This window comes from Strix aluco, chromosome 8, assembly GCF_031877795.1.
Source record: "Strix aluco isolate bStrAlu1 chromosome 8, bStrAlu1.hap1, whole genome shotgun sequence".
Taxonomy (NCBI): Eukaryota; Metazoa; Chordata; class Aves; order Strigiformes; family Strigidae; genus Strix; species Strix aluco.
The window spans coordinates 13,399,565-13,426,559 of NC_133938.1; the positions used below are offsets into that span (position 1 = coordinate 13,399,565).

The following is a 26,995-nucleotide window of genomic DNA, read 5'->3' on the forward strand; positions in this document are numbered from 1 at the left end:
AGGGAGGAGTACTTCACTAGTGGTCTTGTCTCAAGTTGGCAATATTCTGTTGCATTGTATAACATTCGAGTTGTGGGGGTTTATAACCACTGTTCACCTAAATAACAATGTGGTGCCAGGTAAAAGATACAAAGAGGTGAATTGAATGATATCTAATCATAACTGTGTCTGCTATTCAGGCTCCTGGAGTGGACTCCTGGAGTGGCAAAGCAATTACCATTACAACGATGATCTTTGTATGTGGATACTAGGCATGCTTTGATACAGGCTTGAAAAAGATGCGCTTCCGATAGTTGTCTTTATAGGCACAAAGTCTTTTGAAGCTACTTACTTGTCTGTAATCAAAATATCAGATATTTTGCTCTCCTCAGATTTGTTTATTTTCCCATTTTCCTATTAATAGAAAATTCTAGGAAGCAGCTCTGTCAAGGCTCATGAATGCACATTCCCAGAGGGTCAAGATACATACTCCTGGCTGGACTGTTTTAAGACACAGCCACTTCCTAACTCCCCAGTGCCAAGTCAGCTATCTGATGTTGTGCTTCTGATGTACATGAGTTGGTCTGGTCTCGTTATTTTGCTTGAAGCGGGTTAGAGACCTGCATCATGTGCTGCTGAACTGTGGGATCAGTAACCTCCAGTTGTTTGCTGGTGATTAACAGTTGGAGCAGTAACATCATCTACCACACAGCTCGATTCAGGCAGTGTTTGACAGGCTGTAACATCATCTACCACACAGCTAGATTCAGGGCAGTGTCTGACAGGCTGCTGAACATGAGTGAAGATGGTACATAAGCTCAGCATAGATTTAACTGAGCTGTATAGACCTAGCTTTGTCCACCCAAGCCTTAGCTTTTCTGCTTGTTGGTAATATTTGTCCTTGCATACCTTTCATAACACTGTGAAGTCTCGTTTACTTGCAGTATTAAAGTGCTTAGAAAGAAGCATGTTGGCAATGTATATTTCAGTTCTGGATTGCAGTGGAAAATGCATTTTTCCTATGGTTAAGTTTCACGCATTCATGCAATACAGAATTGCATTTTATGCAATTTATGCACTAGTGAAATAAGTTATCAAAAAGACGTAATTTTGTATTTGTTATGCCTTCATCCCGGACTCTCTTCATAAAGGGAAACTCCAGAAATCTCTAGGAAAGTTAAAAAAACCCTTCCTGGGAGAAATGAGGTTTCTCTTATGTGTTCATTTACTGTGGTATTTGAGGACTGAGGGAGATAATATGTAGCATCTTTTCAAACACTGCTCTGTACAAACCACTTCCACTCCAGCTGCTTCTTACAGCCTCTATAAAATCTGTTTAAATGTTATGGAGGCTGTCTAGTCTACGTTGTAGCTTGCAAGTTAGAAATGGGCAACTCATTCCACGGTGTGTGAAAACAAGGATCATTTCAAACTTTGCATGCACTAAAGAAACCAAATAAAAATACAAGGTAAAACAAGAGCAAAACATCACTCAAGGTCTAGAGGAGAAGTGACAGTTCCCTATTTGAAGAGCAGCTCTCTGGTTATGCTGGTACAAGTAAACGGCAAACTTGAATGATCTCAATTAAAGATGTTCTCTCTTCTTCCTCCACCTGTATTGTTGTTTTCAGGTACTTACAAAAGCTTTTGCTCTTGAACAATTGCTGAAATTGTAGTCTGAGTAATTTTAAGGAACGGTCTTCATAAAAGAGTTTAATTTATATTCCTTCCCCCTACCAGTAAATTTTTATTTCTTACATCCTCTTAGGAACAAATTGAAGGAAAACAAAGTCATAATGTCACCACTAAAATCATTCAGTATTTACAAAGAGTGATCCTCTAGTATATAAAAGATAACTCATATGTTTTGTCTGTAATCATAAGGAAAACCTGTGATAGATCTAAGTGCAATGTATGTCTATGGTATTAGTAAATCAGTTAGCTTCATCTGTGCCTATTATATACATCTGCAGAGGTAGTCATGACAAAGTGTGTAATAATGAATACTGCACAGTGGAGGACAATACTATACAGCATAAAGGATAATGCTATTACTCTAAAATAGCAAAGCCCTGAGCAATGTTAGTAAACCTATGAGGAGGCGTACAATGTCTGCATTGTTTCATACGGTAATAATCTGTGTATCCATGTAGTTTTCATAATGATAGATGGATATGAGCAGTTCAGGAAGAAATTACCTGTTTATATTGAGTAATTTCCATATGAATGGTTTAGGGTTGTGAGTTTTCTTGCTTTGCTTTTCTGAGATCTGCAGTTTCTTTCTAACACTGGCTTCTTATCACAAACTTGCAGCCATACAACCTGATCTCATCGGATCAAACAAGTTAAATGTAGTCAGATCCGGCCAATAGTTAGATGAGCGATTTCCAAGATAATTCAAGAATGCATTAGGAAACTGCTCCATATCAGTATTCCTCTCTTGCCAGCACTGAACAAGCATCTCCCATGCTGTTGGGGAGTTTACTTGATACATGTTCATCACCCTCATCCTAAATTGTCCTTTATCATTGCCATGCTGTTCAACACCTTCCACATTCCCCCACAAGTGGTGGCTGCATTTGCCAGTGTGTATGTGGTCTACCAAGAACCTTTTGAAATGAAAGGTATTACATAAGCAATGGTGCCAGCTCAGACACTATATTTTATATTAGCTTTCTGCAGCCCAAAAGAATGTCAGTATATCCCAGAAGAAAGTCAGTTTTGAAGCACCATTTAGGTCAGTCTTTGACTGGAGTGTACAGAGCACTGTTTGCTTTTCAAAAGTTCTTACGCAGAATCAGGAGAAGTGCTGGCATGTACCTGTCAGAAGGGCAAGCATTTCTATTATCATCTTCTGTGAGATAAAACAGACTGATGATGGCTATTCTTTGTTCCTTTGTAAGATGTGATTTAATTGGCTTATTGGACTTAACTGAGAGCTGGACCTGGACATTGCATCTTGAGGTTTCCATTTACTTTTACTCTAAGCCAGTTGACAAAACATGTCTTGATCCGAGTGAACACAAAGTGAAATCTCACACTTTGTAGACTTCTGTTTCTTCTCAGTTTTGTGTAACAGCTACAATTCTACCTCTCTTGGAGAAAATGTATGGGAAATCCATACGTGAGGACTGAATATTATAATAGCTAAGAGCTATGGTAAAGAACACCAACTCACTTGTAATCATCAAGCTATAAGATAGAATCAGTGCAAAGTGAAACAAGAGGCTATCAAATCTATTGCCAGAGGATAATACAGATTAAATACAAATAAACACAAAAAACAAATGAAAGATGTGAGTAAGCTTGCATAATGAGACAGGAGCCCAACAAACTGAGTAGTTTCTTTACTGTTTAATGCCATACTCCAAAGACAAATATTACAGCTAATTTTTCAAAGAACAAAAAGTCATGCTTTTCTTCTGTGTTTTTTCCTGAATAAATATCAAAACTATGGAAGAATTTCTTTAACTGAATGCACGGAACAAGACATGCAGAAAAACCTCTATTAATGTGATCATAATTGTGATTAGGTAATGACAGTTGATTTTCTTGTTCTAAGACAATCATCATCCACTGTTTTGAAGGAAAACAGTGTGTGGCATAACTATACAGGAACTGTGTATATAATAAAGAAATTTCTGAGCCACAAAGCTAGAATCTAGATGTGTTCTTACCACAGGTTTAGGGTGGGCCTCATATTAGGGGCCTTATCTCCAAAAGGTACTTCTGCCTGCATACCAGGCAATAGACCAGTCTCACAGAGAAATTCAACTCTGGCAGAAGTAGCTCCAGTGACTTCAGTGAAGTTCTGCCTGACCACACCAGAAGTGAATTACACTCACTGCTATTAATTTGGGGATTCAGTCCATATACTGTGTCAAAATGTTGATGCATGTGGTCTGAGAACTTCCAGTGAACATAGGTCTTCAGAGCAAAAGGTAAAATGAAGTGAGGTGTCAATCCTTCATAAATCTCTTTTATTTATATATGAAGCTGGGTAGGAAATCTGATTACATATCAAAAGTTTGTACACTTATAGAAGGAACAAAGGAATAAAATCTCTCTTTGTTGATGTTCTTTCTTTCAGTTTGGAAAAAGAAATATTTTCATAAATATTCTGGATACTTGTAATATGCACTTTTGCACTATTTCCTTCCTCTGGTGCTAAATGAGTATGCCCGTTTCCAAAACCTCTAAAGCATAGACAAGTTTGCCATGACTTTTAAATTTGGATTTGGGTAAGAAAATCCCATTTATAAAAGCTTGGAGAGGTTTTGTTAATACCACGCATATCTGAATATGCCTGTCTTTGTACCTTTGCAGGATTTCATGTTGCCTAATATAATGTTCATCATGGTTTTAATTTTTCCTCAAAATGGATCTCTTTTATGTCTGCTATTTACCATCCTTGCCAGAGTCATTGAGCACAAGAAATTCAGTATCTACAAGATGCAGAAACTGCTTTCTTCCTTGCACTCATGTAATAGGTAATGGATGGTTTTAAGAAAGGATCTTTACTCTGTGCTTTACCTATTCATGTGTAGGATTTTGATTTCATTTGAAATGAAAGGCGTAAACCTCAGGTCTGAAAACTAATAGAATTTCTGCATTTACCTGCTGATCCATAGCCTTTAGGTTAGATTGTGTGTCAGCCAGCAGTCGGCTTGTTGAATGAAGCAATACTTTAAAACTAAAATGAAAAGATTTCTGTTATATGTAGCCTGACACCAGATATGAAGGCAGATTTCTGGTGGCTTATTATTGGAAATATTTTCCAGTGTGTCTGATAAGCGAGACTGAACAAGCTGTAGGAAGTAGACCTAATCAGATAATGCTGACTTGCAGACCAGAAAAAAGAGAAGAAATGTATTTTGCCTAAGCGCTATGCGTTCTCTTGCCAAGACTGAGGACAAGATGGCTAGTGTAGTGGCAAACGGCACTGTAGACATCAGGGACTAAACCTGCTGGTTTGTGAGTGTGGCTGTTACACCTAAGCCTATTTATTTGTATGTATTCATTGTCTGTATTATGGAAGGTTCATATGTAAGTGCTCGAGGGAGTTGGAGCTCCAGAGATGGAGCATATAAAAAGGACTGGGAGAACATTGAATTGGATCAGCTATTTGTTTTTCAGTAAGTCTAGGTATTTTTTTGTAACTTCAAAGGAATTTAAGATACAGACTTGTGAGGAGGGTCCCCATGAAGGATTAAGAGCTGTATTCTGCTCAGACTCTCAGTCCATGCACATCCTTCATGGAAATACATTTGAACACCGGGGATGTTAATAGGTTGAGCAAATTCTCAGTATGATTTGAGGAGCATTCATGATGTTGCAGCATGGAGGACAAATGTCTTGTAGAAATGCTTAGAATGAGTTCCCCAAAAAAGTGAAGATTCCTTAATTATTTTCAAGCCTAGATACAAAGTGGTAGATAGCACAGATTGATTTTTAACACAGAAAGATATTTAACACAGCTTCATATTCTTTCATCTCTTCAGATTGCATGTAGGTAATAGATTATATCAAATGCAAACATAGTGCCGCATTAATATTGCATGACAAATGTGCATACTTTTATTTGTTGGGCTGGACACTTTTTTTTAAACTATTGTTGGAAGATACTCTTAGTTCTAAGTTTTTTTGAAAACAGCTCGGCTCTTGGCTTTGTACCTTAAATGTCTCTGCTGAGGGGAAAAGGAATTTAATTGCATAAAACCTACTCTGCACTGAGTTTTCCAAACAACTACTGTAAGATTAAAGTTTTAAATGGATTGAGTGTCTCTGTAAGTATATTCACATTCATACATGTCTGGAGTAAACATGCCATCTGGGGCTTCTGCTTTATTTTTCTTACTGTATATTTGGAATTCAAAATAAGGTTTATTTTGTGAGGAAAAAATCAATAAATCATTTCAGTTGTCCCACACTTTGTATAACTAATTGTAATTAGTATAATGTCTTTCTTGGCAAGGGCTTATCAGGCAAATAGCATGAAGAGGCAAAGAAAAAGCCTCATAAAGAATGATGTTGTTTTGTAAAGCTAATTGTGATGCTATCTCTGGTATTGTGTGTGATTGAACTCTTAATTTTTTAATCTGGTATTCCTTCCAGCAATGTAGCTACTAGTGTTACCTGCGGTTCTCTGTAGTAACTATATGACAGATTTTTGGCAGTGTTAAATTTTACAATTTGGTGCCAAAAAATGTAGTCTTGAGTCATCTACATTGTAACAAGTGGGCTGTAGTTTCTAATGTGATGAATGAGCTTGTTTTAATGTTTGTTATGCAAATCTTATAGATAAGAATTCAGTTAACTGTGATGTTCTGAACTTAGATGTCTAGGGAGCAGCAACAGCCTCCTCTGATGTATGCTGTCAGATGTGTGGCCTTCTAAAAAGCTGCTTGCCTGCAGAGCTTCATTGGCAACATTTCCAAGTCTTAACTATCTGATACTGGGAATCACTGAAAAGATGATGTCACTAAGAGCAATATAGTATGTGGCGGAGAAATCAGAGCACACTGTCCTGCTTCATGAATGTGTTCTAATAACTTTGGTTCACTGGAAATACCGGATCCCTGAAGCTAACTGAATTCTTCACCATACTTGATAACTAGGCATTAGCTTACACTGACAGTGAGCTGGCTAGATGATTAGTCTAATAATTCTTGAGTTTTCTATTCTCAAAGAGTTGGATTGTGAAAGACTTGGAAAATTAACTAATTTGCTACTTCAGCTGATAGCAGGGAAGCCATAAAAATTCTCCTTTAGAGCATTTCACTGCCATTCTAATAAGTATGGAGATTTTTCTCCCAGCTTCCATTCATACAATTACCCTCCTGCAGTCCATTCAATGAATATGGGAAGAAAATACTCTGAAATTGTCCAGTGTTGAAGGAACTGCGCAGTGGGCTAGAAGGGAATATACTCTGATCCATAGTTTCTCCTTGTATGAGCTTCTCTGTGGCAGTCTTCTGCTTTTCTAAATTGTTTGCTGTATCGCACTTTTTTCTAAAGACTGCCATCTGAGAGGAGAAAATGAACCATTCTTTGTCTGTTCTGCTGAATATGTCTGACTGCAGTCAAGGTGCTGCCTTCAGTGTAAGTATTTGTGTTGGTGGCTGCAGGCATCTGGCCTTCAGAAGACCCTGACGCATAAATGTAGTGGCTCTTAGTAAACAGAAGGGGAAAGACAAAAGCTAATTTTGCATGTCCTGATGATTTGGGACCCTGTATTTCAAGTGGGGCTTTAAGTAGACCTCAGCCTCTTCTGTCCACAATGCACATGAGCAAGAGGTGCCCATCAGAAAGCCAGCTACAACGTGAACAGAACAATGGAGAAGATAGGGGAAGTTTCAGTAGCTCAGAGGCTAGGATTATTTGCTTCTTTCTAGATAGCTGGACAGAGGTGAGATAATTAAGAAAGCAGTGAAAGACTAGAAACATTTGGATGGAATATAGAGAGTCAGCAAGACCCTAATATTGATACTAAACAGTAATATGATACCTATATATGTGTGTGTGTGTTTCATTAAATTGTATGTCAAAATAATAAAAGAAAAGAGAAATGTTTTGTTCCTTTTTTACTTTAAGGAAAAGTTAATCTGGAGGAAGTTACAGTAGTAAAAGGGAAGGCAACATCTGTATTAATTAGCAGTTCATCTTCAAAGCTTGACTGATGGGTTATATTATGGCCTCTTGCATTTGAATTAAAATTCAGACCCACGCAATTTCTATTTTTACCTCCATTTTTCCACATCAGAATAATTTGTCTGGATTTAAGATTTCATTTTTGCTAAAAATATTGATGTTCCATAATCTAAAATGAACTTTTGGTTTGTGCAAATAGGCAGTGTAGAGAAGAGCACTGTGGCTCCGGATTCACTTTTGGAAAATGTGGATTTATAACAGAATGCAGTATTGTAGGACGTTTCTGTGGAACAGAACTAGAATATCTTGCATTTATTTTATTCCATTCTACCTGCTATACTTGGTGGAGAGACTTTTGCATGCATGTTAAATTACTACTTATATACCTGCCTTAAATGTAAGGAAGGAAATCTCAGTATGCATCAGTTCTCAGTATGTGAGAACTAGGGGTACGGATACGTATGTTCTCCAAAGAATCTGTTTCTCTTGATTATTTGACAGTTAAGCTCTTTGGGTCAAGGACTGTAGTATGTGAGCATATAGTGCCTTCCACAGTGAGAATTTGCAGTGCTACTGTAATGTAAATAATCAGTGAGTAATTTATCAACAAATGAGGAATTAATTTTAGAATACCTGGAAACACTCTTATGAATACCATAGCTGGGGAGAGACAAGTTGTTGATAGAGGGATGTGCATCAATGAAGGCCTTATCTATGGGGTTTGAGTTCTCTTTTCTTCAGTGAATAGTTTCCTTTTGGAAATGAAACTTCCCATTAATGTTATGGCTGGCCCTCCATAAGGTTTTTTTGGATGAGCATCCATCCTCATGAAAAGCAAAGTTCTGAGATAAATGTGAAATGTAGGAAGAAAAATGTAACATTGCCTTCCCTTCCATGTTAACATCAAAGAGGTAGTGATTGAACTAACACAATGACTGCAGATTGCAGAAAATTTGAAAGGATATCAGCTGGTGTACGTCGCTGTGGTTTCTATCAGCTGAGTATTTGGCCCAGTGTTCTCCCCACTCAAATGAACAGAGTTAGGGTACAATCTCGTGCTAGCTGTTCTTTCATTTTCACCATAGCAGTAAAACAAAATACCTTTATAAAAGTCTCTGCTCACATCTCTAATGTCACAGACATACAATGTTCACCTTTAGAAAGTTGTCTCATACTTTTGCTTTAAACATAAAAAACCCCCCAAACTAATAGAAAATGTTTTTATGAAAAATTTAAGCAGCTTTCAGCCAAGGTTAGATGAACTCCCTTCAGTATCTTGTCTTGACAAGGTAAGAGCTAATCAAGAAATTTCTCTTGTATTCACTGACAATAGATTTCACTAAAATATGCAGCTAGGAGTAGTAAGTGCCCTTTAATACCAAAAGAAAAGGGTGGGAAAGCCTGCTTAATTAAGTCTCTTTGGGGATCCTGAATTAACTGCAGCTCTGTTTAGTTTACATCCTCCCTGGAGAAAAATGTGCAGACCCCAGACAGCAAGTATTGATTTAAGGGAAGATGCAGGAAAAAGTCACCGTTGTCTTTTCTTTTTTTTCTTCCATTTGGCACACTTTTGAGTTTTGATTCATTTTTGGTTCAAGGATGAAAATCTAAATCCCTCTCAACTCCCTCTCATGCTGTGGGAAAATGTGGAACCAGCACTCAACAAACTGCATGCAGCTACTGGTGAAGAGTGCATAACGCTGCCCTACAGAGGCCTGTGGGACAAGTTGTGAAACCTGCGCCAAGGTTTCAGCCATCACTCCCTTTGTCACAGCCATCAGGGATTGCAGTAAATCTTTGACCTACCATAGGCCAATGGAAAGTGGAGAATGGTGGGATAAAAGTATATCATGGTGCCAGAGCTAAATTCCAGGCTTGAATACTGTCCAGGGAAAGCAGATTCGGCATTACCTCCCATTTGCTTCAGCCACTGCAAGCATAAGTAACTGTACTGTGGAGCAAGTGCGATGCTGGCATGGACCAGAAGAGTTGCATTTCCTGATAAACTCAGTCTTCCTAAGGGTGGAGTGAATTTTACTCAGGTGATTTTTAAAGAGAAAAATGACTGTGTAAAGATGCCAGCAGCTTAGCCCTCAAATCTGATTATGTGAATTTAGTTTCCCTTCATTCCAAACATAATAGCATGGTTGTAATGGTTGACACTTCTGTGGATCCTCTTCCAATTTAAACATCCATTTGCTCATCAATGAAATCCAAGTGCAAATGGAGATGTGTGGAGCCATACCCTTCACTTTCTGCACAGTGCACCTCCAGTGGGTCAAGGTAATCATGCATAAACTGCTTGACTTCAGATCCCAGGTGGCGACTGCAACCGGGGCGCTTACAAAAGGCATCTTTTACTAATAACCTGAGCACATGCAATAGCATGGGCTGTGCTTCAGACCACAGTTTGTACTTAAGAAAGGGAAATGAAAAATTCTTGATTCAAGAGAATATATATTTCTGGAAACGGGAGGATTAGGGAAGAGAGTGGGGAAGAAAAAAGATTGGGATTGGGATTTACTGTGGTGTAAACGGTTTGCACCAAGAGCACAGTTTGTATCTGAATACTCAGTGCAAGCTGCAGAAGCCAAATAGCTGTAAGAAGCTAGCATCTCTTGTTCTCTGTGGGGGATGCCATTCAGCTTGAAAAGATTAGCACAGGTTTTCCTGCACAAGAATCACCTCAAAATAATACATATATATGTGTGTGTGTGTCTATCTCAGCTGGAAGGCAGGGTTTACAATTATCATTCTTTAGTCTTGTTACTCTTCTCTGTACTTTGCAGAAAGCTGGACATCTATGATTGCTCTTGATAAACAGGAATTCTCCTTTTCTTTTCTGAGCTTAGCAGCACAGGCATCTGAAGGAGCCCTCCCTGCCCAGATGAAATAACTTCCTTCTCTTGTTGCCTGAGTTCACGACTGAGCTGAGATGCATCAAAGTCAGGTCAAGGAATCAGAAATAAGGAAACTATTGAAGCCTGTGCAGTAGAAGTCAATTTCTTTTAAGCTGCAGGGTTTTTTTGCCCCCCCTTTGTTTCAGGTTTCCATGCATGTATTGAATAGAGCACAGAAAGAGAGGAAATAAATAAAAAAAAATACATACACAACACAAAGATTGGAACTATATGCATAAATTACATACCCAAACAGATGCCACATGGATTTCAGTAATTGCAGTAACAGATTCTTCCTTATTTCTAATATTGGTTTTGCCTGTCTTGCCAAAAATTGTAAATAGTAAGTCAAATAGGGATTTTTGTGGGTTTTTTTTTTAATTAGATGCAGTTAAATACAAAGCCATAATTTCTCTGTTCCCTTTTGTGATCATTTAGAAGTGTCCTTCCTGTCTTTTTTTCAAGGCCATTTTGACATAGGATTTATTAATTGTTACATCTCTTTTTACATCACATTGTGAGGGGAGATTCTCATGGGCTAGTTTGTGACCTAGGAGTAGCCTTTACTGTGGGATTGTAGCAAACTCAACTGAAATGGACTCTCATCCTCTGTGTTCCATTGGTGTGGTATTAATATAGATAGAAAGCCTATATTTCTGGAGGTTAATTGGACAGTATGCCACCTGACTGCCATTTATTTTCAGGATTCATAGTAAGGATGATCTACCAAGAGTTTGGGCTGGCAGAAGTGCATCACTTCTCCATTCCCAGGTACATCTTGCCGGGCACAGCCACTGTCTGAATCTGGAATGTGGTCTGTGCTGTTCGTAATGCATTCCACTTGTTTAAGCTTTGCATAAAACCATACATGATGGATAATAAAACATCTGTCCATATATAAATGTTTCACTTTTCAGAATGACCTGAAGCACTGCGTGGGGTTTTGAATGTGTGAGACAGTCTGCTCACTGCTAGAGGGGCATGGGTGTTTATTATTAGATGTCCTGCATCATTATGGAATGCAAAGCAAGCACATGTGTGCACACGCACACGTACAAATGAATGAATAATTATGATAAACAACTGCCTAACAGGTATCTTTATAATGCAGAAATAGCAACCATTTTAACCAGGTGAAATCAATTCTCTGTGCTTGCATCTTCATTGCTCTTGTGCTATTTTTTCTGCAGAAAGTATATAATGAAATTATTAGCAACAAAGCACCGAGTCTTAGAGAAAACAGAATTAAATTTAGGCTACTACTAATACTCTTCAGCATTTAGAGTCTTATCCTTCTCCTGTACCAAATGTACTTCCTTTTTTCCTCTGAAGAAAACAGCTTGCTGTCATGAGAAGTATATGTGCTCCTCAAAGGAGAGGTGCTAGGAAAATGAGCCTTGCTGTTCTCTCAGAGGTGGGGGCATTTTTCTGTCAGTTCATTCTAATCTGTCATTTACAAATCTACTGTTGATATGAAGAGGAAGGCATAGACCAAACCTGTGACTTGAGGAATGTGGGTGTTTAATTTGGCAAAGAAGAGTTGTTCAGCAGCTATATTCAGAGATGCTTCCTCAGAAAAAAAGAGAAATCTCAGTCAACATAAGTACAACGGTAACATTAATTTGGGTAGTATAGAATTAAGTAATGGACCACCAGTTTGTGCTGGTCGATAAATATTCCATATTTTTAGTTGTAGGGAAACATTCTGTTATTCAGCAATGCAAAAACCTACAGTAACCCATGGAGAAAAAGAGCTAGTTGTCTTCAACAAGAGAGTGTGGAGGAGACATGTACCTTCTACTCTCATTGCTGAGGGTCAGTCAGAGATGAGGCTGACACAGGGCCAGTAGCAGAGAACCAAGCAAAACCAGAGTATACTGACCCCCTCTCAGAGGATTAACGGTGTCTTGATGCACTGCGGATACAAATAAGGACCAGAGATACCTCTACCTGAACATAGCCTAAGCTAATCTTGACACAGTTCTTGAAAATATTTCTAGTTATTTTGAATAATTTTTACAAATCTCTGAGCATGTTGGAAGGACATCTCACATTATGAACCTCCACTCTGTGGATTACAGGTCTCTTTGTTTGTTTAGACCAATACCCTTATTTATACTTCTTTATTAATCAAGGGGCCTGACAAGCTGCTGCAAATAGAGCTGCTGCTGATTCAGTAGTTTGGTAGGAGGGTCATCTGAGGATTAGAGTCTGTAAACAGCCTTTATGAAAAGATAAAATTTTTTGTCAATTAATTGGCCTGGAGAATCTTGTCATTTCAATCTGTCATTGTTGAATTTTATTTTACTGCAATATTTTGAAATGAAGCAAAAAAGGAAAATTGTCTAGCTAATGCTTTTGGCAAGCTCTCTCTTACTTAATAGCTTCTTGAAGTCCTAAATTTCTTCGTTTTTCATCTTAATTAAGACTTTTAATTGACCTTCTGTGCTCTCTAATTTCTCCCAGTAAAGAATTAAAGAATAGGCTTCTAAATTCTTTTCTGCAATCAGATTGACATGAAATTACTAGTCTACAGATCATCTCCGCCTTAACAAACTTTTTTTCCCATTTTTATTTTTTTACCACTGAAGTCCCCACTGGAAATTACAGTCCATTGAACCATAGAGCTAGAATTGATTGTGCACATAAAAATACGGGAACAACTGAACAAAGCAAAGACCTTTCTGGAATTCTATGGTAAAATCAGAACTCAAGTGACAACAAAACTTTTATCCAATTTGAACTCTCCTGCCCTTGATCATTAAGAAAATATTTGATGTTCCTCCATTTTCCCCTGATGAGAGAAGGAACTAGTTTTCCCTTCATTTAGCCTACATCAAAGCATGGTTATAGATGTCAAAAAAGATGAATTTCAGTCACCAACATTTTTATGGGGCACTCTCTATTCCATCTTTTTTATATCAATTTCTTATGCTTTTTGTAGAATATCAGAAAGCTAAGGCTAAAGAACCCTGTCTAATTGCTTTTATTTTTAATTATTTTTAAATTAAAGCTTTATGTATCACACATTACAATTCTAGCAATCCTAAACATGTTTTTTACCATTTCCTTCTAAAATATATAAGGCAAGTCTCCTTTTTAAGGTGGTGTGGGGAAACTATAGTCCATTTTTTCTACTGGAGTTTATGGAAAGCATTACTAAAAATGCAAATTCTATGTTTTGAGACTTGAAACTTGCAAGTAACTGTTAATCTTGGAGCTTACTTTTATATTCTGAGATGAAATAATGACATTTTAAGCACTTAAACCTTCACTAAGAGCAAGATAGGCAAGCATATACTTTGTTTCAAGCATCTTAATTAAGTTGATTCCATTGGTCTTTTCATGTGTTTAATGTTAAGCATATGCCTATGTACTTTTCTGAAATGCTGGATGGTATTTAGGAGGATGAATTACATCCCAATAACTAACATTTCTTTAAGAATCCTAATAATGTAGGAAGAATGCAAAATAAGCTTTCATTTTCAAGATAAACAGACAAAGCAACTTTTTGTGAGCATTGCCTTTTTATTGCTGCATCCAGCTGTAAATCATGTCTTGAACGCAAAACCATCTTTTTAAATGCATTTTTTGAAAAATAGTGCATTATTTTCTCCTGAGCTGTTGAGACAATTTCCTGCCTAGTTCTGGTGCCCCATTAATTTTACAGTATAAGAAACAGTCACTGTGAGCCATAGGGAACAATTTTGGATTAGCACACACATATATATTACAATAGATTTGCCTATAGTAGTTCTATGGCTCATGTTTAAGAAACTCCGGTTTTCCCTGTTTTGGGATTAATGTCCTCCTTCCCTCAGATCTTTGCAGTACCGTAGCCTTGTGCTACACATAAATGGAGGATTCTTTTCAGTGTGTAAAATTTGAAATTTGAATGCAATTACAGTAACAAGAGGAACTCTTTCTAATGAGTCTCAAAAAGCCCTGGTCAGAAAACATGTAAAACTCTCCTGTAGAGAAAGGAATTAAGTGCACAGTGTTAGCATAATAGCAAGGGCTGACATTGCTTTGCACTACAGTTTTATGGGATGATATTTTAAAAGGCATTCAGAGATTTATGACTTTTTAGGGACAGCTAAAACTGTTTTCACAGTTCTAATATTGCTTTCATTACAATGTTGAAAGTATGTTTACAGTATCAGATTGTATTCTAAGGTGTTACCAAAACATCCAGAATCCCCACTGCTTAAGTATATTCCCCTGTATCCCTATGTATCTTCAGAGAAAAAAATGGGAGGAATGTAAGTGCTTTGTTTTAAAGTATATAATCTGTATGCTGTCATGTACTTCATCTCCCAGGGAAGGTATCTGGGAACTCACTCTGCTCTTTTTATTTATCCTGCCAGTGTAGTATATAGATGAGAGGACTAAGGTCCAATGGTGTTAAAACAAGGCATGAAATATTGATTAATTCTTTTTTAAAATTCCTTTTTCCTCCTGAGTATAGCAAACTTCAGATGCTACTGTCAATGTAGTACTCTCCAATAAACCTCCATTATCGGAAGGGTCCTGATATTCATAGTGTTCTTATAAATGGTTATTATGATTCTAAATGGCTTTAAAAGCTCAAGGCTAGTGTTCTTCTGGTGCAAGAGCAGAAAGCAAGCTAGAAGCAATGCAGCTTTTTATCATGGCAGAATGTTACTCTGAAATAACATGAATTGGATTGGGAATTCTCTTTGCTAGACAGTGGCAGAACATTCTGTTTGAAGAAATGAAGAACCTAACAGGACAGATAAACAGATGTACAGTTTCATGACTATAAAGGCATCAAGAAGCACAATTATAGTTGGTGTCCACCTAATGAAACACAGGTATTTGACACCCTGCTTTTTGTTCCCACTTGTCATTCTTCAGTGCTAAGTTAACCCTTTACTTACTGTTTCTAGAATGGTCCTTTACAAAAGGAACTAAACAGATATTTAGGAGTTTTCCCAAGGAAATGGATGCTTCAGCAAAGGTAGAGATAGAAGTTCACACCAGCTAGCCAATGAAGGATGATAGACAAGGGCAAGGAAGAGAAGATGTAGCCCAAACTACTTTCAGTGTTCTTGAGTACAATGAAACTCTGTGGGAGTTGAGGTAATTGTTTTTCACTAAAAGAAAAAAAGATTTGTTTAAACTGGAGTGTACTGGAGTTTCTTTAGGAATGTAAAGCTTTTGGAGCTTTTCTACCATGCATAGTAAAAGGTATTCATCAGAGGAGTTTGAGTCTCAGTCCTGTGTGGGTCAGGTAAATGTCATTATAAAGGTTATACAACTACTTTTTCACCCATCATCTTAATTAGTATTTAGTCAAACTTCAACAAGAGCAAGCAAGGAAGTAACACAGAATCTCAGCCAAAAGCCACTGATTGGCAGATTTACCTGGAAGGCAGGAGACGGTAGTATTGCTCTGAATCAGGAAGAAACACCTGAGGTTGGTTCTTCTGTCTTGCAGGAAAGTTAGGGTTTATGGGCTGGATAAGTTGCTATATGATATTTTTTTTCCACATGAAAGCTTTATTCCAGGATGAAAATGTTTTCAGAAGATTTTGTTGATGGGGATAACTGAGTCGCACATAGGCATACTTGGGAGTTCTGTTGCTGCAAAACTTAATTGTGTGCAAACCTTAGGCTACTTTAACTTATGATGGAGAACAGACTGCTCCCTGCTGTACCCAAAAGCTAAGTGCTAAAATACGTGGCACAAATTATCCCCTCCTCTCACTCACACCCAACTCTCTCAAACTGAGCCAAAGTTGGGGCTCTATTAAGATGTTTTTATGACTTTTTTGATATCTTTCTTTGGAAATTGGACAAATTATTTATAATTTTAAGGTAATTATTTTCATTTATTTTAGTCAAACTGAAAGTAATACATGCACAAAGCTGGACATCAACCAGTTTGTAAGCAGTGAGGCCTAAGCGTGTTCTTACTACTTATGAGGTTTTAAAGCAGTAAGTCTTGCTTGCCCAGGTTATATGGGTATCTCTACTGACTCCTAGTCCCCCATTGGTAACACCTGCATGAGAGAGTGAACAGGATTTGGTCTGTAATTAACAATGCATACATTTGCTCACATAGCCACTGTGTGAGCCAAATCCTTACACATGTCGTTTGGTCTCACAAATGCAAGTAATACTTTTGGAGTGATTTAATGCAAATGAGCAAAGGTTATCAATCTGGGCACTGTCATCTTGTGTTTTTCTCTCTGTTATGTTACCTTAAAGAATGATAAGACAAACTTATGTAAAGGGATATGTACAGAATTTTGGTTTTCAAAGCCTTGTATTAGATGGTTTTCTACCAATGTGTCCTTGAAAGTTTCATTGCTGTGTGTATTTTCAAGCTGAGGATAGCACACTGCAGATTAAGATTTCGCTTGTGGAAGAAGGTGGTGCATACTCATATGCACACAGCACAAACTCTGCCAATAGTTTGTTTTTTGGTGAACTTTATCTCATTTTGCACAGTCTACCAATGGCTATCTTTTGGATGTAAAAATAAATTATTTTCTGTCTCATGGGAGATGCATTATTTAACTTCAGATATTTAACATGGTATTTTTTTCTGTGGACAATGGCCCCAGGCTGGGAAGAATGAAAGCACATATATAAATAATTCAAAATAATTGTATGGTTTTGACAGATTGTCAAGCTGTTTAATGCCTTTTGTCCCAGGTAATAGATTATATTTCTTTGATAAAGTGTTGATAATTTCTCATTGCAATTTGTTTTGTGTATGTTGTATTTTTACAGAGTCCAGTCAGGTTCATATCTCAGTACGGGTTGGTTTACCTTAATTTTGGCTATGGATGCCTGCTATGGAATTCACGTCTATGGGATGATAAATGACACCTATTGCAAGTAAGATCACAGGAAATTATTTTCATACATCTACAATTCTGCTGTCTTGTCAAAATTTCACAACTGATTTTAATATCATAAATCCAAAAAATGGATCAGGCAGTCATTTCCCAGTGTTTTCGATGTGACACTATTGTCAGCATATTTAGTCCTGATATGTCATTTGCTGTTGATAAAATAAAAACATTTACAAAATCTAACATCAGATGTCACATGGAACTATTTTTAATCAAAGATCTTTTGCAGTTTCTGAATTAGCTGCAAACAAAGTATGTTCATACTCCTCTGACAAAATGTACTTACTTCTAGTGCTAAAACAAATCTATAGAGGAAATACTAATATATTAGATCTCTGAATACCAAATACACCTGGAAGTGAAAGAAACTGATTAGCCCAGGATAGTTACCTGAAATTACATTTCACCACCACTGAGCAACCTACTTGAACTTTCTAGGTTATATATGGCTTCCTTTGAGTAGTAGGGGGTTTCTAATTAGATAATAAAACAAGTCCTGTGAGCTTTATCACAGTAAACTGACATAAATTCCAACCAACTACTGTTAGTGACCTTACAGTGACAATGGATTAATCGTATTGTCAGAAGTATAACTCTAAATACAATTAAAGCACGTTAAATGCTTTAATCTATAGTGTATGGTAGAAAAATATAAAATAAAATTATTGCTCATTCAGAAACCAGAAAATGTCATAATCAATGTATGATACTAGTACAAATCTATTCTCCTGTACCTAGGCTGGTTCAATTCTTGCATGTAACCAGTCCAGTGGGTCCTCAGCTCCTAGAGTAAAGTCTTTGTGCAGACACTCATTCCACATTCTGTGTTACTCTAGTGTGGGATGCATTCTTGGCAGACCCTAAAAAAAAAAAAAGAAAAAAAAAAAAAAAAGAGGAATTTGAGTCACAGCTGTTTAATTAGGGTATCTTAACATTAAAGGCTGACTTTTTAGAACTTGCAGATCTCACTGATTGAGTCATCCAGATGGAACGAACATATGTTGTTCTTTGTTTATGAAAACACAGTGGGTGCCCTGAGATGAGGGGTGACAGGACTAAAGTTGTCCTCACGGAGTTCAGCCAAGCTGGCATTGCATAGCCCTGATGTAAAACCAGTAAACAGCATGATATTACTTCAGTCTGTTGACAGCAGAGAAGGATTAAAGCTGCAATTCTGACTGCATTACCTACTTATAATGTGTATTATTCTTGTAACTGCCTTATGCAGCCAGTTCAAGAACCAGTTTCAAGAGTTGGGACTATCCAATGAGAAGACTTTGCTTAGAGATGGAGCCTTATGGACTGAGTCCTCCAGGTTAAGCAAAACATGCAGTACACATAAGAGCCAGCCCATCAGCTTCTTACTGACTGATAAGATCAGTGTGTGTTGAGAGATACACTTAGTTTTATTTTCTGTAGGAAAATTCATACAAATCATGCTGTAATGAAAGCCTTTCTACAATTTAGCAAAGGAGCTCAGGTGCTGACACATGAAAAGGATTTCAGATAATTCAGGTATAGTATATATTAATGTTTTTCTTGGAAATAATACTTAAGTGTTTCTTTTTTTTCCCTAGGTCAGAAGGTTTTCGTAAAGTTCCCTACCACTATTACGAGCCAGGAAGAGATGAGTGTGAGGAATACTTTCTGCACGAAAATGCTCCATATGGAGGCCATAGGTTTATCACGGAAAAGAAAGTATTTGCTAAATGGGCCAAAAAACACACAATAATATTTACACACCCCAACTGGACAGTGTCTTGATACTGGTTTTCTTAACTCTCCCTTAACATCATATTACAAAAATGTCTGAGTTTACAGTAATTTTGCTTACATGTGGCTGGCCTTTCTCAGCCTAGGTAACACTAAACTAAAAACTGGAAGACAAAGAGGGTGATGGTTCAGCTGTTAAGCAAAATTAATCATCTGTGGAAGGCAGGCACATTGTTTATTTCTTAGGGTTTTACTCCACACAATGCACTTTATACTTTAACTGGATTTTACTTCAAGGCAGTAGCAGTTAAAGAGAGATGAGATTTCCTGTATATACAGGTGCACACAGAGAACATGGTGGTCCTTTGAAACTTGTCCATCACCTTAGTTAATTAATTTGCAGTACTACAGCACTAGTTCCATTTGCGGTACTAGTAGAAATTTTCCACAAAAGAGATATGAGGAAAAATATAGACCTCTAAGGTCTATGAGAGTAAATTTTAAAAAACACTCAAAAACATTGAAACATGTGAGCACTTGCATATATGGTAAAATTAGAGATGAGCTAAACATGGTTCTTGAACTGTACACAACTGTTTCATGAGTCTTTACTCGAAGCTCCTGATTAATTCATAACTTCTGAAGTGCAGCTTCCTTCCACCCTGGTTAGACTGCATCATCTTGGATGATGTGTTATGTACTTTTTGAGGCTGTTGTCCCACAGTTTAGCTCCAGCATCATGGCACTTAGCAAAGACTGTGTTTTGCAGCCCATGCTGGACCTTTGGCTGTTGTACCAAGCCTGCTATCAGTACCCAACCTGGTTAGTGCAAAGTTGTCTCATGAACAGCAACATTTACTCTGGTTGTGCCTTTGAGTTTCTCCAACATCCCAATACCAGCATTTTGACAGTATTTCCCATGCAGCCATCATAATTTATTTTACGTCTCTAGTTTCTCCATCTTTAAAACCAGTGATAGTATTTATCTACCTCACAAGGGAGTTGTGAGGATTAATTTAAGTCCATAAAGCACTTTCCTGATGAACAATGCTATACAGCATTTGTTCTTAACACAAAACCAATGGTACCTGTCATTTATTCTTGTCTGTTGGGTATATGAAGAAAGTGACATCATGTCTGGATCTGATGGCAAGTTGTTCTGTGCATCCACATTCCTACTGAGGATAATTAGTAATACTGAGTTCTCTCAGCTTGTATTGCTTCATATGAAGTTGAAAGAACTCACCACCTCGCAGTATTATCTGCACATCAAGAGGCAGTTCAAGAATTTTAAAATGTACTCATCTCTAGTTGAAATATGTATTTCCAAGCTTACTCTCATGGAAAGTTTTCAACTGCAGCAGACTTATTTGTAATATGACCATAATTCAACTACACCTGTGAGTTTTATTTAAACTGTATTTAAATTAATGCTTTAAGTTTAGAATGTGTCCTACAATTATTTTAACATTTGGAATGTCAGATTCAACACTGTAATAGCCAATACTGTGAACACTTGAAAGAATCATGTGTGGAACGTGACACACAGGGTTTACTCACACTACTTAAACATTAACCAACAGGAAACTTTGTATGCTTTTGTAAATCATGAAAAGGGGAAAGTAAAAAGCTATTTTTACATGTAAGTATTTGTATACTGACTATTTCCTATTGTATATTTGTATATATAAATCTATATTTTATATGTTCATGGCATATATATTCTCCCATCAGCAGCTGCAACTCGTAGGATGGGGAGGAGATTTCTGTACCAGTGCTCCTCCTCTGATCATTGGTTTCTTGTTCCTGTTGGTAGGTGATGCCAGGGTATCTTCTCTCTTGCCCCTTCTATTTGCTACTGTAAATGCAGCTTTCTGGTTTTATTTTTAATACAGCTCAGCTTTCACTGCTTACTTTAGTGCTGTAAGTGTTCATGCTGGTTGTCAGACAAAGGCTGGGGCCATGCTTATGATCCTGGATAAACATCTATATTCAAAAACAGGCTCTGTCCCAGACTTCTTGCGTCACTTGATGCCTGACCTTCCTGCTTGGAAAAGGAAAACAATAGTGTCTTTCTACTCCCTGTCTTGACTGACTTTCTTGTAAGCTCTTGAGATGGATATTCTCATTTGCAATGTATTTATATAATGCCTTGCAGAAGAGGTGTCCAAAGTGTCTGCAGGCTACAGGCAATGCTGTAATACAAAAATAATTTAAAGTGGCTGCTTCTTGTCCCTGGAGTTTAAAATCAGTTGTAGGCTAATATAGCATGGGATGAAATCAAGAGGGGGAAGGGTCATGGATGGATGAAGAGTTGTAGTAACAAAAGACAGTGAGCTAGTTTTATCGCCATATGCATCTTTTCAGTTCAGATGGATGGCTGGATAGACGGAAAGCTAATAAAAAAATTGTAATGCAGTGTTTGAAGAATGCAGGACACGCAGAACTAGGGAGAATGTTCCACATATATTGTACAGGGCAGCCTGGGAAAGCCTATAGCTCCCTTGTGGGAAGAGGAACTGAAAAGGAGAATGTCAGTCAAATTGAACTTGTATTTAGAAAGACTTCAAGTTAATAGAAAGTTACTATGAAAGTGCTGCACATGGAAGCGCAGTTGGGCTGGACAGACTTACATGAGAAGTGTCCTCCTGAAGCGTAGTCTTTCTCCCCAGCAAGCACTGCATAAGGATTCTGCCTGAGTTGTGTTCACATGCAAGGCGGTTTTTAAGCCTAAAAAAGTTTTTAAGATAATTAAGACTTGCTAAATCACCATAAATCTGTTGTAAAATATGTGCTTCATACTGAATCTCCTTGTAGAGTTCTTGCATGTTGTATGAAACAATATCTCATGCAAAGGCTAGCTAAGAAAAATACAGCTCTAAGAACAGCTAAATGTACAGCAAAATTGACAACATCATTAGAGTACAGTTGTCACAGAGCAAAGTATAAGTGTTGCTCTCTGCTTGGATTTGCAGTAAGAGCAGATCCACTTTTAGAAACATTGCGGCAGGCTTCATTCACACTAGAGTAAATGAACATCAGTTCCCTTATTTAAATGAGCCTGTCTTTAGCATAAACTAAACACATATTTGCATGATTTTTATTATATGAGTAAGGAACTGTGACCACTGTGTTAAAGATGATTCTACAAAGAAATTACTTTGTTGAAATCTGTTAAAAATCATCACTGTGGTACTGAAGAAAGAATTTCAGTACTTGGCTGTGTAGTAAGAGACCTTGATGATTCACCTTCTGAGAGCAGTTAAGACATCAGCTGAGAATCATTTATTAATTCTTTAAAATAAAGCCTACTACAGTTTACCTGAATGTAATCAGATCCTAATTGCTTATTCATTCAAGCAGTCCTATTTTAATCAACCACTCGTGTATAAAACAAGCAGGGAGTTTACCTGAGGTTTTCAAAATAGGTCTTCAGTGCTGCTAATACAGGAATACTCACTAATAATTTGGCCCTTTTTTTTTGCCATCAGTCAGCTAAGTAATCACCAAATGTTTTGTTTTATAATTTAGTTTTCTAAAATATACTTTTTGAAGGAAAAAAAGGCATTTATTGTTTGGCTTGCTGCAGGCTTGGTTTTAATAAAACTTTAAATTTTAATACATTTTATGTTGCATTACCTTCTGATTTAATGTTTTTTCCAAGGAAAAAAAGTTTTAAATAGGAGCAGACGTTTTCCTAAGGAAAAAAAAAAATCTTTTTCACTGGCTAATTACTAATTCACAGGTAGTTATCTAAATAACATTAAAAAATGGTTTTTGTTTTTCCAAACAGACACAGCAGACATGATCCCAACCTTTTCATCCCCACTAGATGTCCGGATCACATCCCTCTGCTTATACCAAGGCCTCTTCACAGAAAGAAAAAAGTAGTCTATGTATCTAGCCAAATTCCCTTTCCATCTGGGCTGGGAGGTTCCATCTGCAGACTGCTCGTATCGGTTCCATCAGTAAGCGGGAAGGACTGAGGAAGAGTTCTAGTTAGGAGCAGATGGTGTTCCAACTTCTAAAAAATGCCCCTTAAGTGCTTTAAGAGAGGAGTACCAATTGATCTCTCCTGGAAATACTTTACTGAATTATTCTGTTTCTTCAAATGCCTTTAGCTCCTGTGTAGAACTATTGTCCTACTCTCTCCAGTAGGAATTACCAGCAATGGGAAAACATGCCCTTTACAGGAAGAAGTAGAGGCAAATTCTGTGTTGTTAAAGATTTCTGTATAAATAACACCAGGGATGAAGAAGTCAGCCTGACACAAATTATCTGAAGACTCACTGATTTAGGAATCTCTGAGGGCTCAATTCAAAACTAATGGAAATCACTTTGGCAAGTTCATGAATACAGCAGCCATCCTAGTAAAATCTTTGCACTCCTGGGTGCTAAGGTAAGCAGTGTTTTGTCTGAGAAGTACCATGTGCACATAATGAGTTCTGTAGTTAATGACGAGGAGGCCATCCAGCACTTGGAGGGTTGATACAGATGGTCTTTATTCACCTGTTCGTGGGCTGGACAAAAGTGGGACCCCACACAAAGATAACTGGCAGCAGAGCACAGATGCTCAACCAGAGGACATGTCCAGGTAAGTAGGAATTAAGTAAGTGATAACTCATGAATTATAACTGGATGGTGCCCTTAGTAAGTAGAAAATGAGAAGCACTTTACATATTGATGCTTGTATTTTGCTGACATTTTTCTTCTGCATGTATCTCAGAAATAGCATATGTCTTTTGTTGTGCTCGAGCAAGTCTGGGGTTTATGATGAATGTTAGGGTACCCACAAGAGTGTAACTCTGCGTTAGTGCCAAAGGATCACATAGGAGCTGTCTGTGGGCATTGTGATGTACTGTGTACAACAGAGACTCATGTTTTTACTAAAAAAGGCCTGTTTTTCCTGAGTAGGCATAGTTCCTTTGAGGAAAAAGTGTTTCATTTTCAGCAGATCTGTCTCATTCTGTTCATTCTTTCCCGAGAGGATGCAGAGGAATGTGACTTAACCATGGGGGAGTGAAGAATGATATGGTAAATAGCCAACCACCAGATTCTTATGTATTTTTCTGGCTATTGCTGTGATGTATAGCTAATGACATAGAGAAAAGCAAGCTTTTTGTAAACCTTGTATCACATGATCTGCAGGAGTCTCATGTGTCTGTTCTGGAGTGGAGTCTCCTAGGCAAACCCTCCAGAAAGGGGCTGAAGGAGAAAGAGAGGGTCTCTCCCCATTGAAAGACAGGGCTTCTGTGGAAGCCATAATAATCTGCGAGGCATACCTGGGCCTGCTCCCCAGCTTTCATCGGCTCCACACCCAGCCGCAGCTTTGGGCCCTTTCCAGCCCCCCTGGATGAAGCATGTTCTCCAGCTGGCTTATGCAGCCTGTGAGCTGCACAAATTCTGCCCCATCCTCCGCTTCTGTGGGGCCAGGGGAGTGGTGATGCAAATTTGGGAGTGAGGAGTGACTGGTGTCAGAGCAGGGATGCTCCCTCAAGTCAACAGCATGATCTTGCTTGGGGCACAGTCTCACCTCAGGTGCTGAACTCAGTTTCTTTGAACATGGTCAGAAAGATATCACTGGGTTTTGTTATTGTTTGTGTGATTAACTCACAAAGAGTTGCCATTTTATGGGTGTCTTAAACAGCTGATTTTGCATCTTTTTTGCATTGCTTGCTGCTATTTCTGGGAATTCCTCAAGATATGCAGCTGTCAGCATCTGGCACTGCTGTTCTGATTTACTGGCCATAAAGAGAATGTAAACTTGAACTAATGCATGTTCTTACCATGTATTATGCATGATAGCATGTTACACATCCTATTCTCGCACTATAATAAATAATGTAAGTTGTGTGTAAACTTAGTTTAAGCAGCAGAAGTAGTGCTTTTTCTTTCTCTCATATCATGTGTTGCCCAGAGCACTTTGCTGGAGCTCTGTAAGTGCCATTAGCAACTGGCAGCAAACAAATTGTTGAAACCAGTCAGGAAATATTTACTAAATTTGACATTTTTCCTTGAAATATGAGAAATAGTTAAACTTGCTTTTGTGAACCTACTCAGGTGCTCACAGTCACAATTCTATGTTCTAAGGAAATCTCACATCTCAGTGTAACATCACGAATAACTTTACTGACATGGATAGTGTCAAGATGTTGGCAGGGCAGCGATCACAAATTTTTTACATTTATGGGAGTATCTTTTTAACAGGAACTGCACATGTAGAAGATTGGCTAAGATGCCTGTAGTTTTTTCATATTGCTGCTGAAAATATTATTTCTGAGGAAAAAACAATTGTGTGCTCACTGCTCTGTTGGTTGTTCATCTATCCCCTCCTCATACACTCACATCTGCAAATGCAGAGTGTCTATAGGGAAAGTCGTCTTTTTCCAGATGGTGGCAAGTAAGAACAAATAAGACTAATTTACATCATAAATATAGGTTATAGTACTTGTTGATTCACGTCTACATTATGTCTACGTTAGCGAGGAATTAGCTCAGCTGGATCAGATCTGTAGCCTGAAACTGTTGGTGCTAAGGACCTGATCTCCACACCATACACAGTCTCTAGTTTGGTCCCGTGGGCTGAATGCCACTAGTGCTTGGAGAACATCTTTTAGTTTCATCCAAAAGGAATCTAGTTCACATCCTCAGGAACACTCCATCATGCAAACTAAAGCTTGTTAAGTGAGGCCACTATGCTGGACTGCCCCACAGGAAAGTGAAATTCCTGTTAGCCTATCTTTTGGTTAAATAGAAGCCCTTTGTTGCTTTTTTCCCCGCTCAGGCTTTGCATGGGTATTTTTCTGCGTAGGTATTTTTCTTTCAAATCTGACATCTGATTCCTTCTGTCAGATCATGGGAATCAAGGGCTCCTGACTCCTCCTGAAATTAGCATCCAAATGTGGTGTCAGGAATGTGGGATAGGATAGAGTAATCCAGCATGGAAAGTGCTTAGTTTGATGAAGAGTTAACTGTGATTCTGCTTGGGGTTGTGTTTTTGTCACGAACATGCTGGATGCTTGCTAATGCATGCATTGTTTTTATATACTGCATCACACATAAAAATTCCCTTCATCATTTTCCCAGGGTATTTTTGTTCTTGTGGCCTTCCAGTTGTATCTGTATACATGTGCATATGCGCATGTATACACAGTGTGCAAGTATTCTTCTGTTCCTAGACAGTTGCTACTATATGCTGCTAACATAAACTTATTTGGAAAGTTCATGTTATGTTATTTATTACATGTACTCTTTGGTTGCCTTTTTGTAATGCTGACAAGTGTATTCATAGTAGATATCACTGTAGACTTAGAAAACTTTCATACTATCTATACTTATTTTAGATGTTCTGCCATGTGTTTTCTTGCTATATGCTTTGTTTTTACTCCCATTTGGAGAATGTGCTTCTATGTACTTGCAAAATTGTGCCTGGGTTATTTTAAAATATGAATAAATGTATACAATTTTCCAATTGTGTGACATAATTTATACATGATTTAGTGCTAAACACTTTTATTCTTGTTTATGTATATGCCACTATAATACCTGACAGTTCACTGAACTCAAAGAAACAAAGATCTCTGTTCTAGAAAGTAGTATAATCTGCTGCGCACAAACATAAACTATGCCTGAATTACTTCTTAATTGACTTTAAAGACATTTTAAGGCATCTATCCTAAACATATCCAGTAATGTTGTGAATTGTAAACTCAGCCACAAAACCTACACTTACAATAACTTTTTTTTTTTTTTCCTGTGTGTTAAAACACATGTTGTGCACACACATGCACACAGAAATGGAGATTTGTAGGAAAGGTACATTGGATCCTACCATACAGGGTACATCCTTCAAGCACTCTCTTGGAG

At 37.7% G+C, this 26,995-nt stretch overlaps 1 protein-coding gene across 6 annotated transcripts in view; it reads left to right on the forward strand.

The window, feature by feature from the left end:
* The window catches only part of ST6GALNAC3 (ST6 N-acetylgalactosaminide alpha-2,6-sialyltransferase 3), a 225,103-nt gene extending 198,503 nt beyond the window's left edge, over positions 1 to 26,600 (forward strand). For 5 of the 6 annotated variants that reach the window (XM_074832294.1, XM_074832295.1, XM_074832296.1 and 2 more), the window contains 2 exons: positions 17,292 to 17,399; positions 18,994 to 26,600. In XM_074832294.1, the coding sequence (XP_074688395.1) occupies positions 17,292 to 17,399; positions 18,994 to 19,180 (295 nt within the window). In that variant the 3' untranslated portion in view covers positions 19,181 to 26,600. The remainder of the gene's footprint in view (positions 1 to 17,291; positions 17,400 to 18,993) is intronic. The other variant, XR_012624130.1, reaches the window with a different exon arrangement.
* The last annotated feature ends 395 nt before the right edge of the window (positions 26,601 to 26,995 follow it).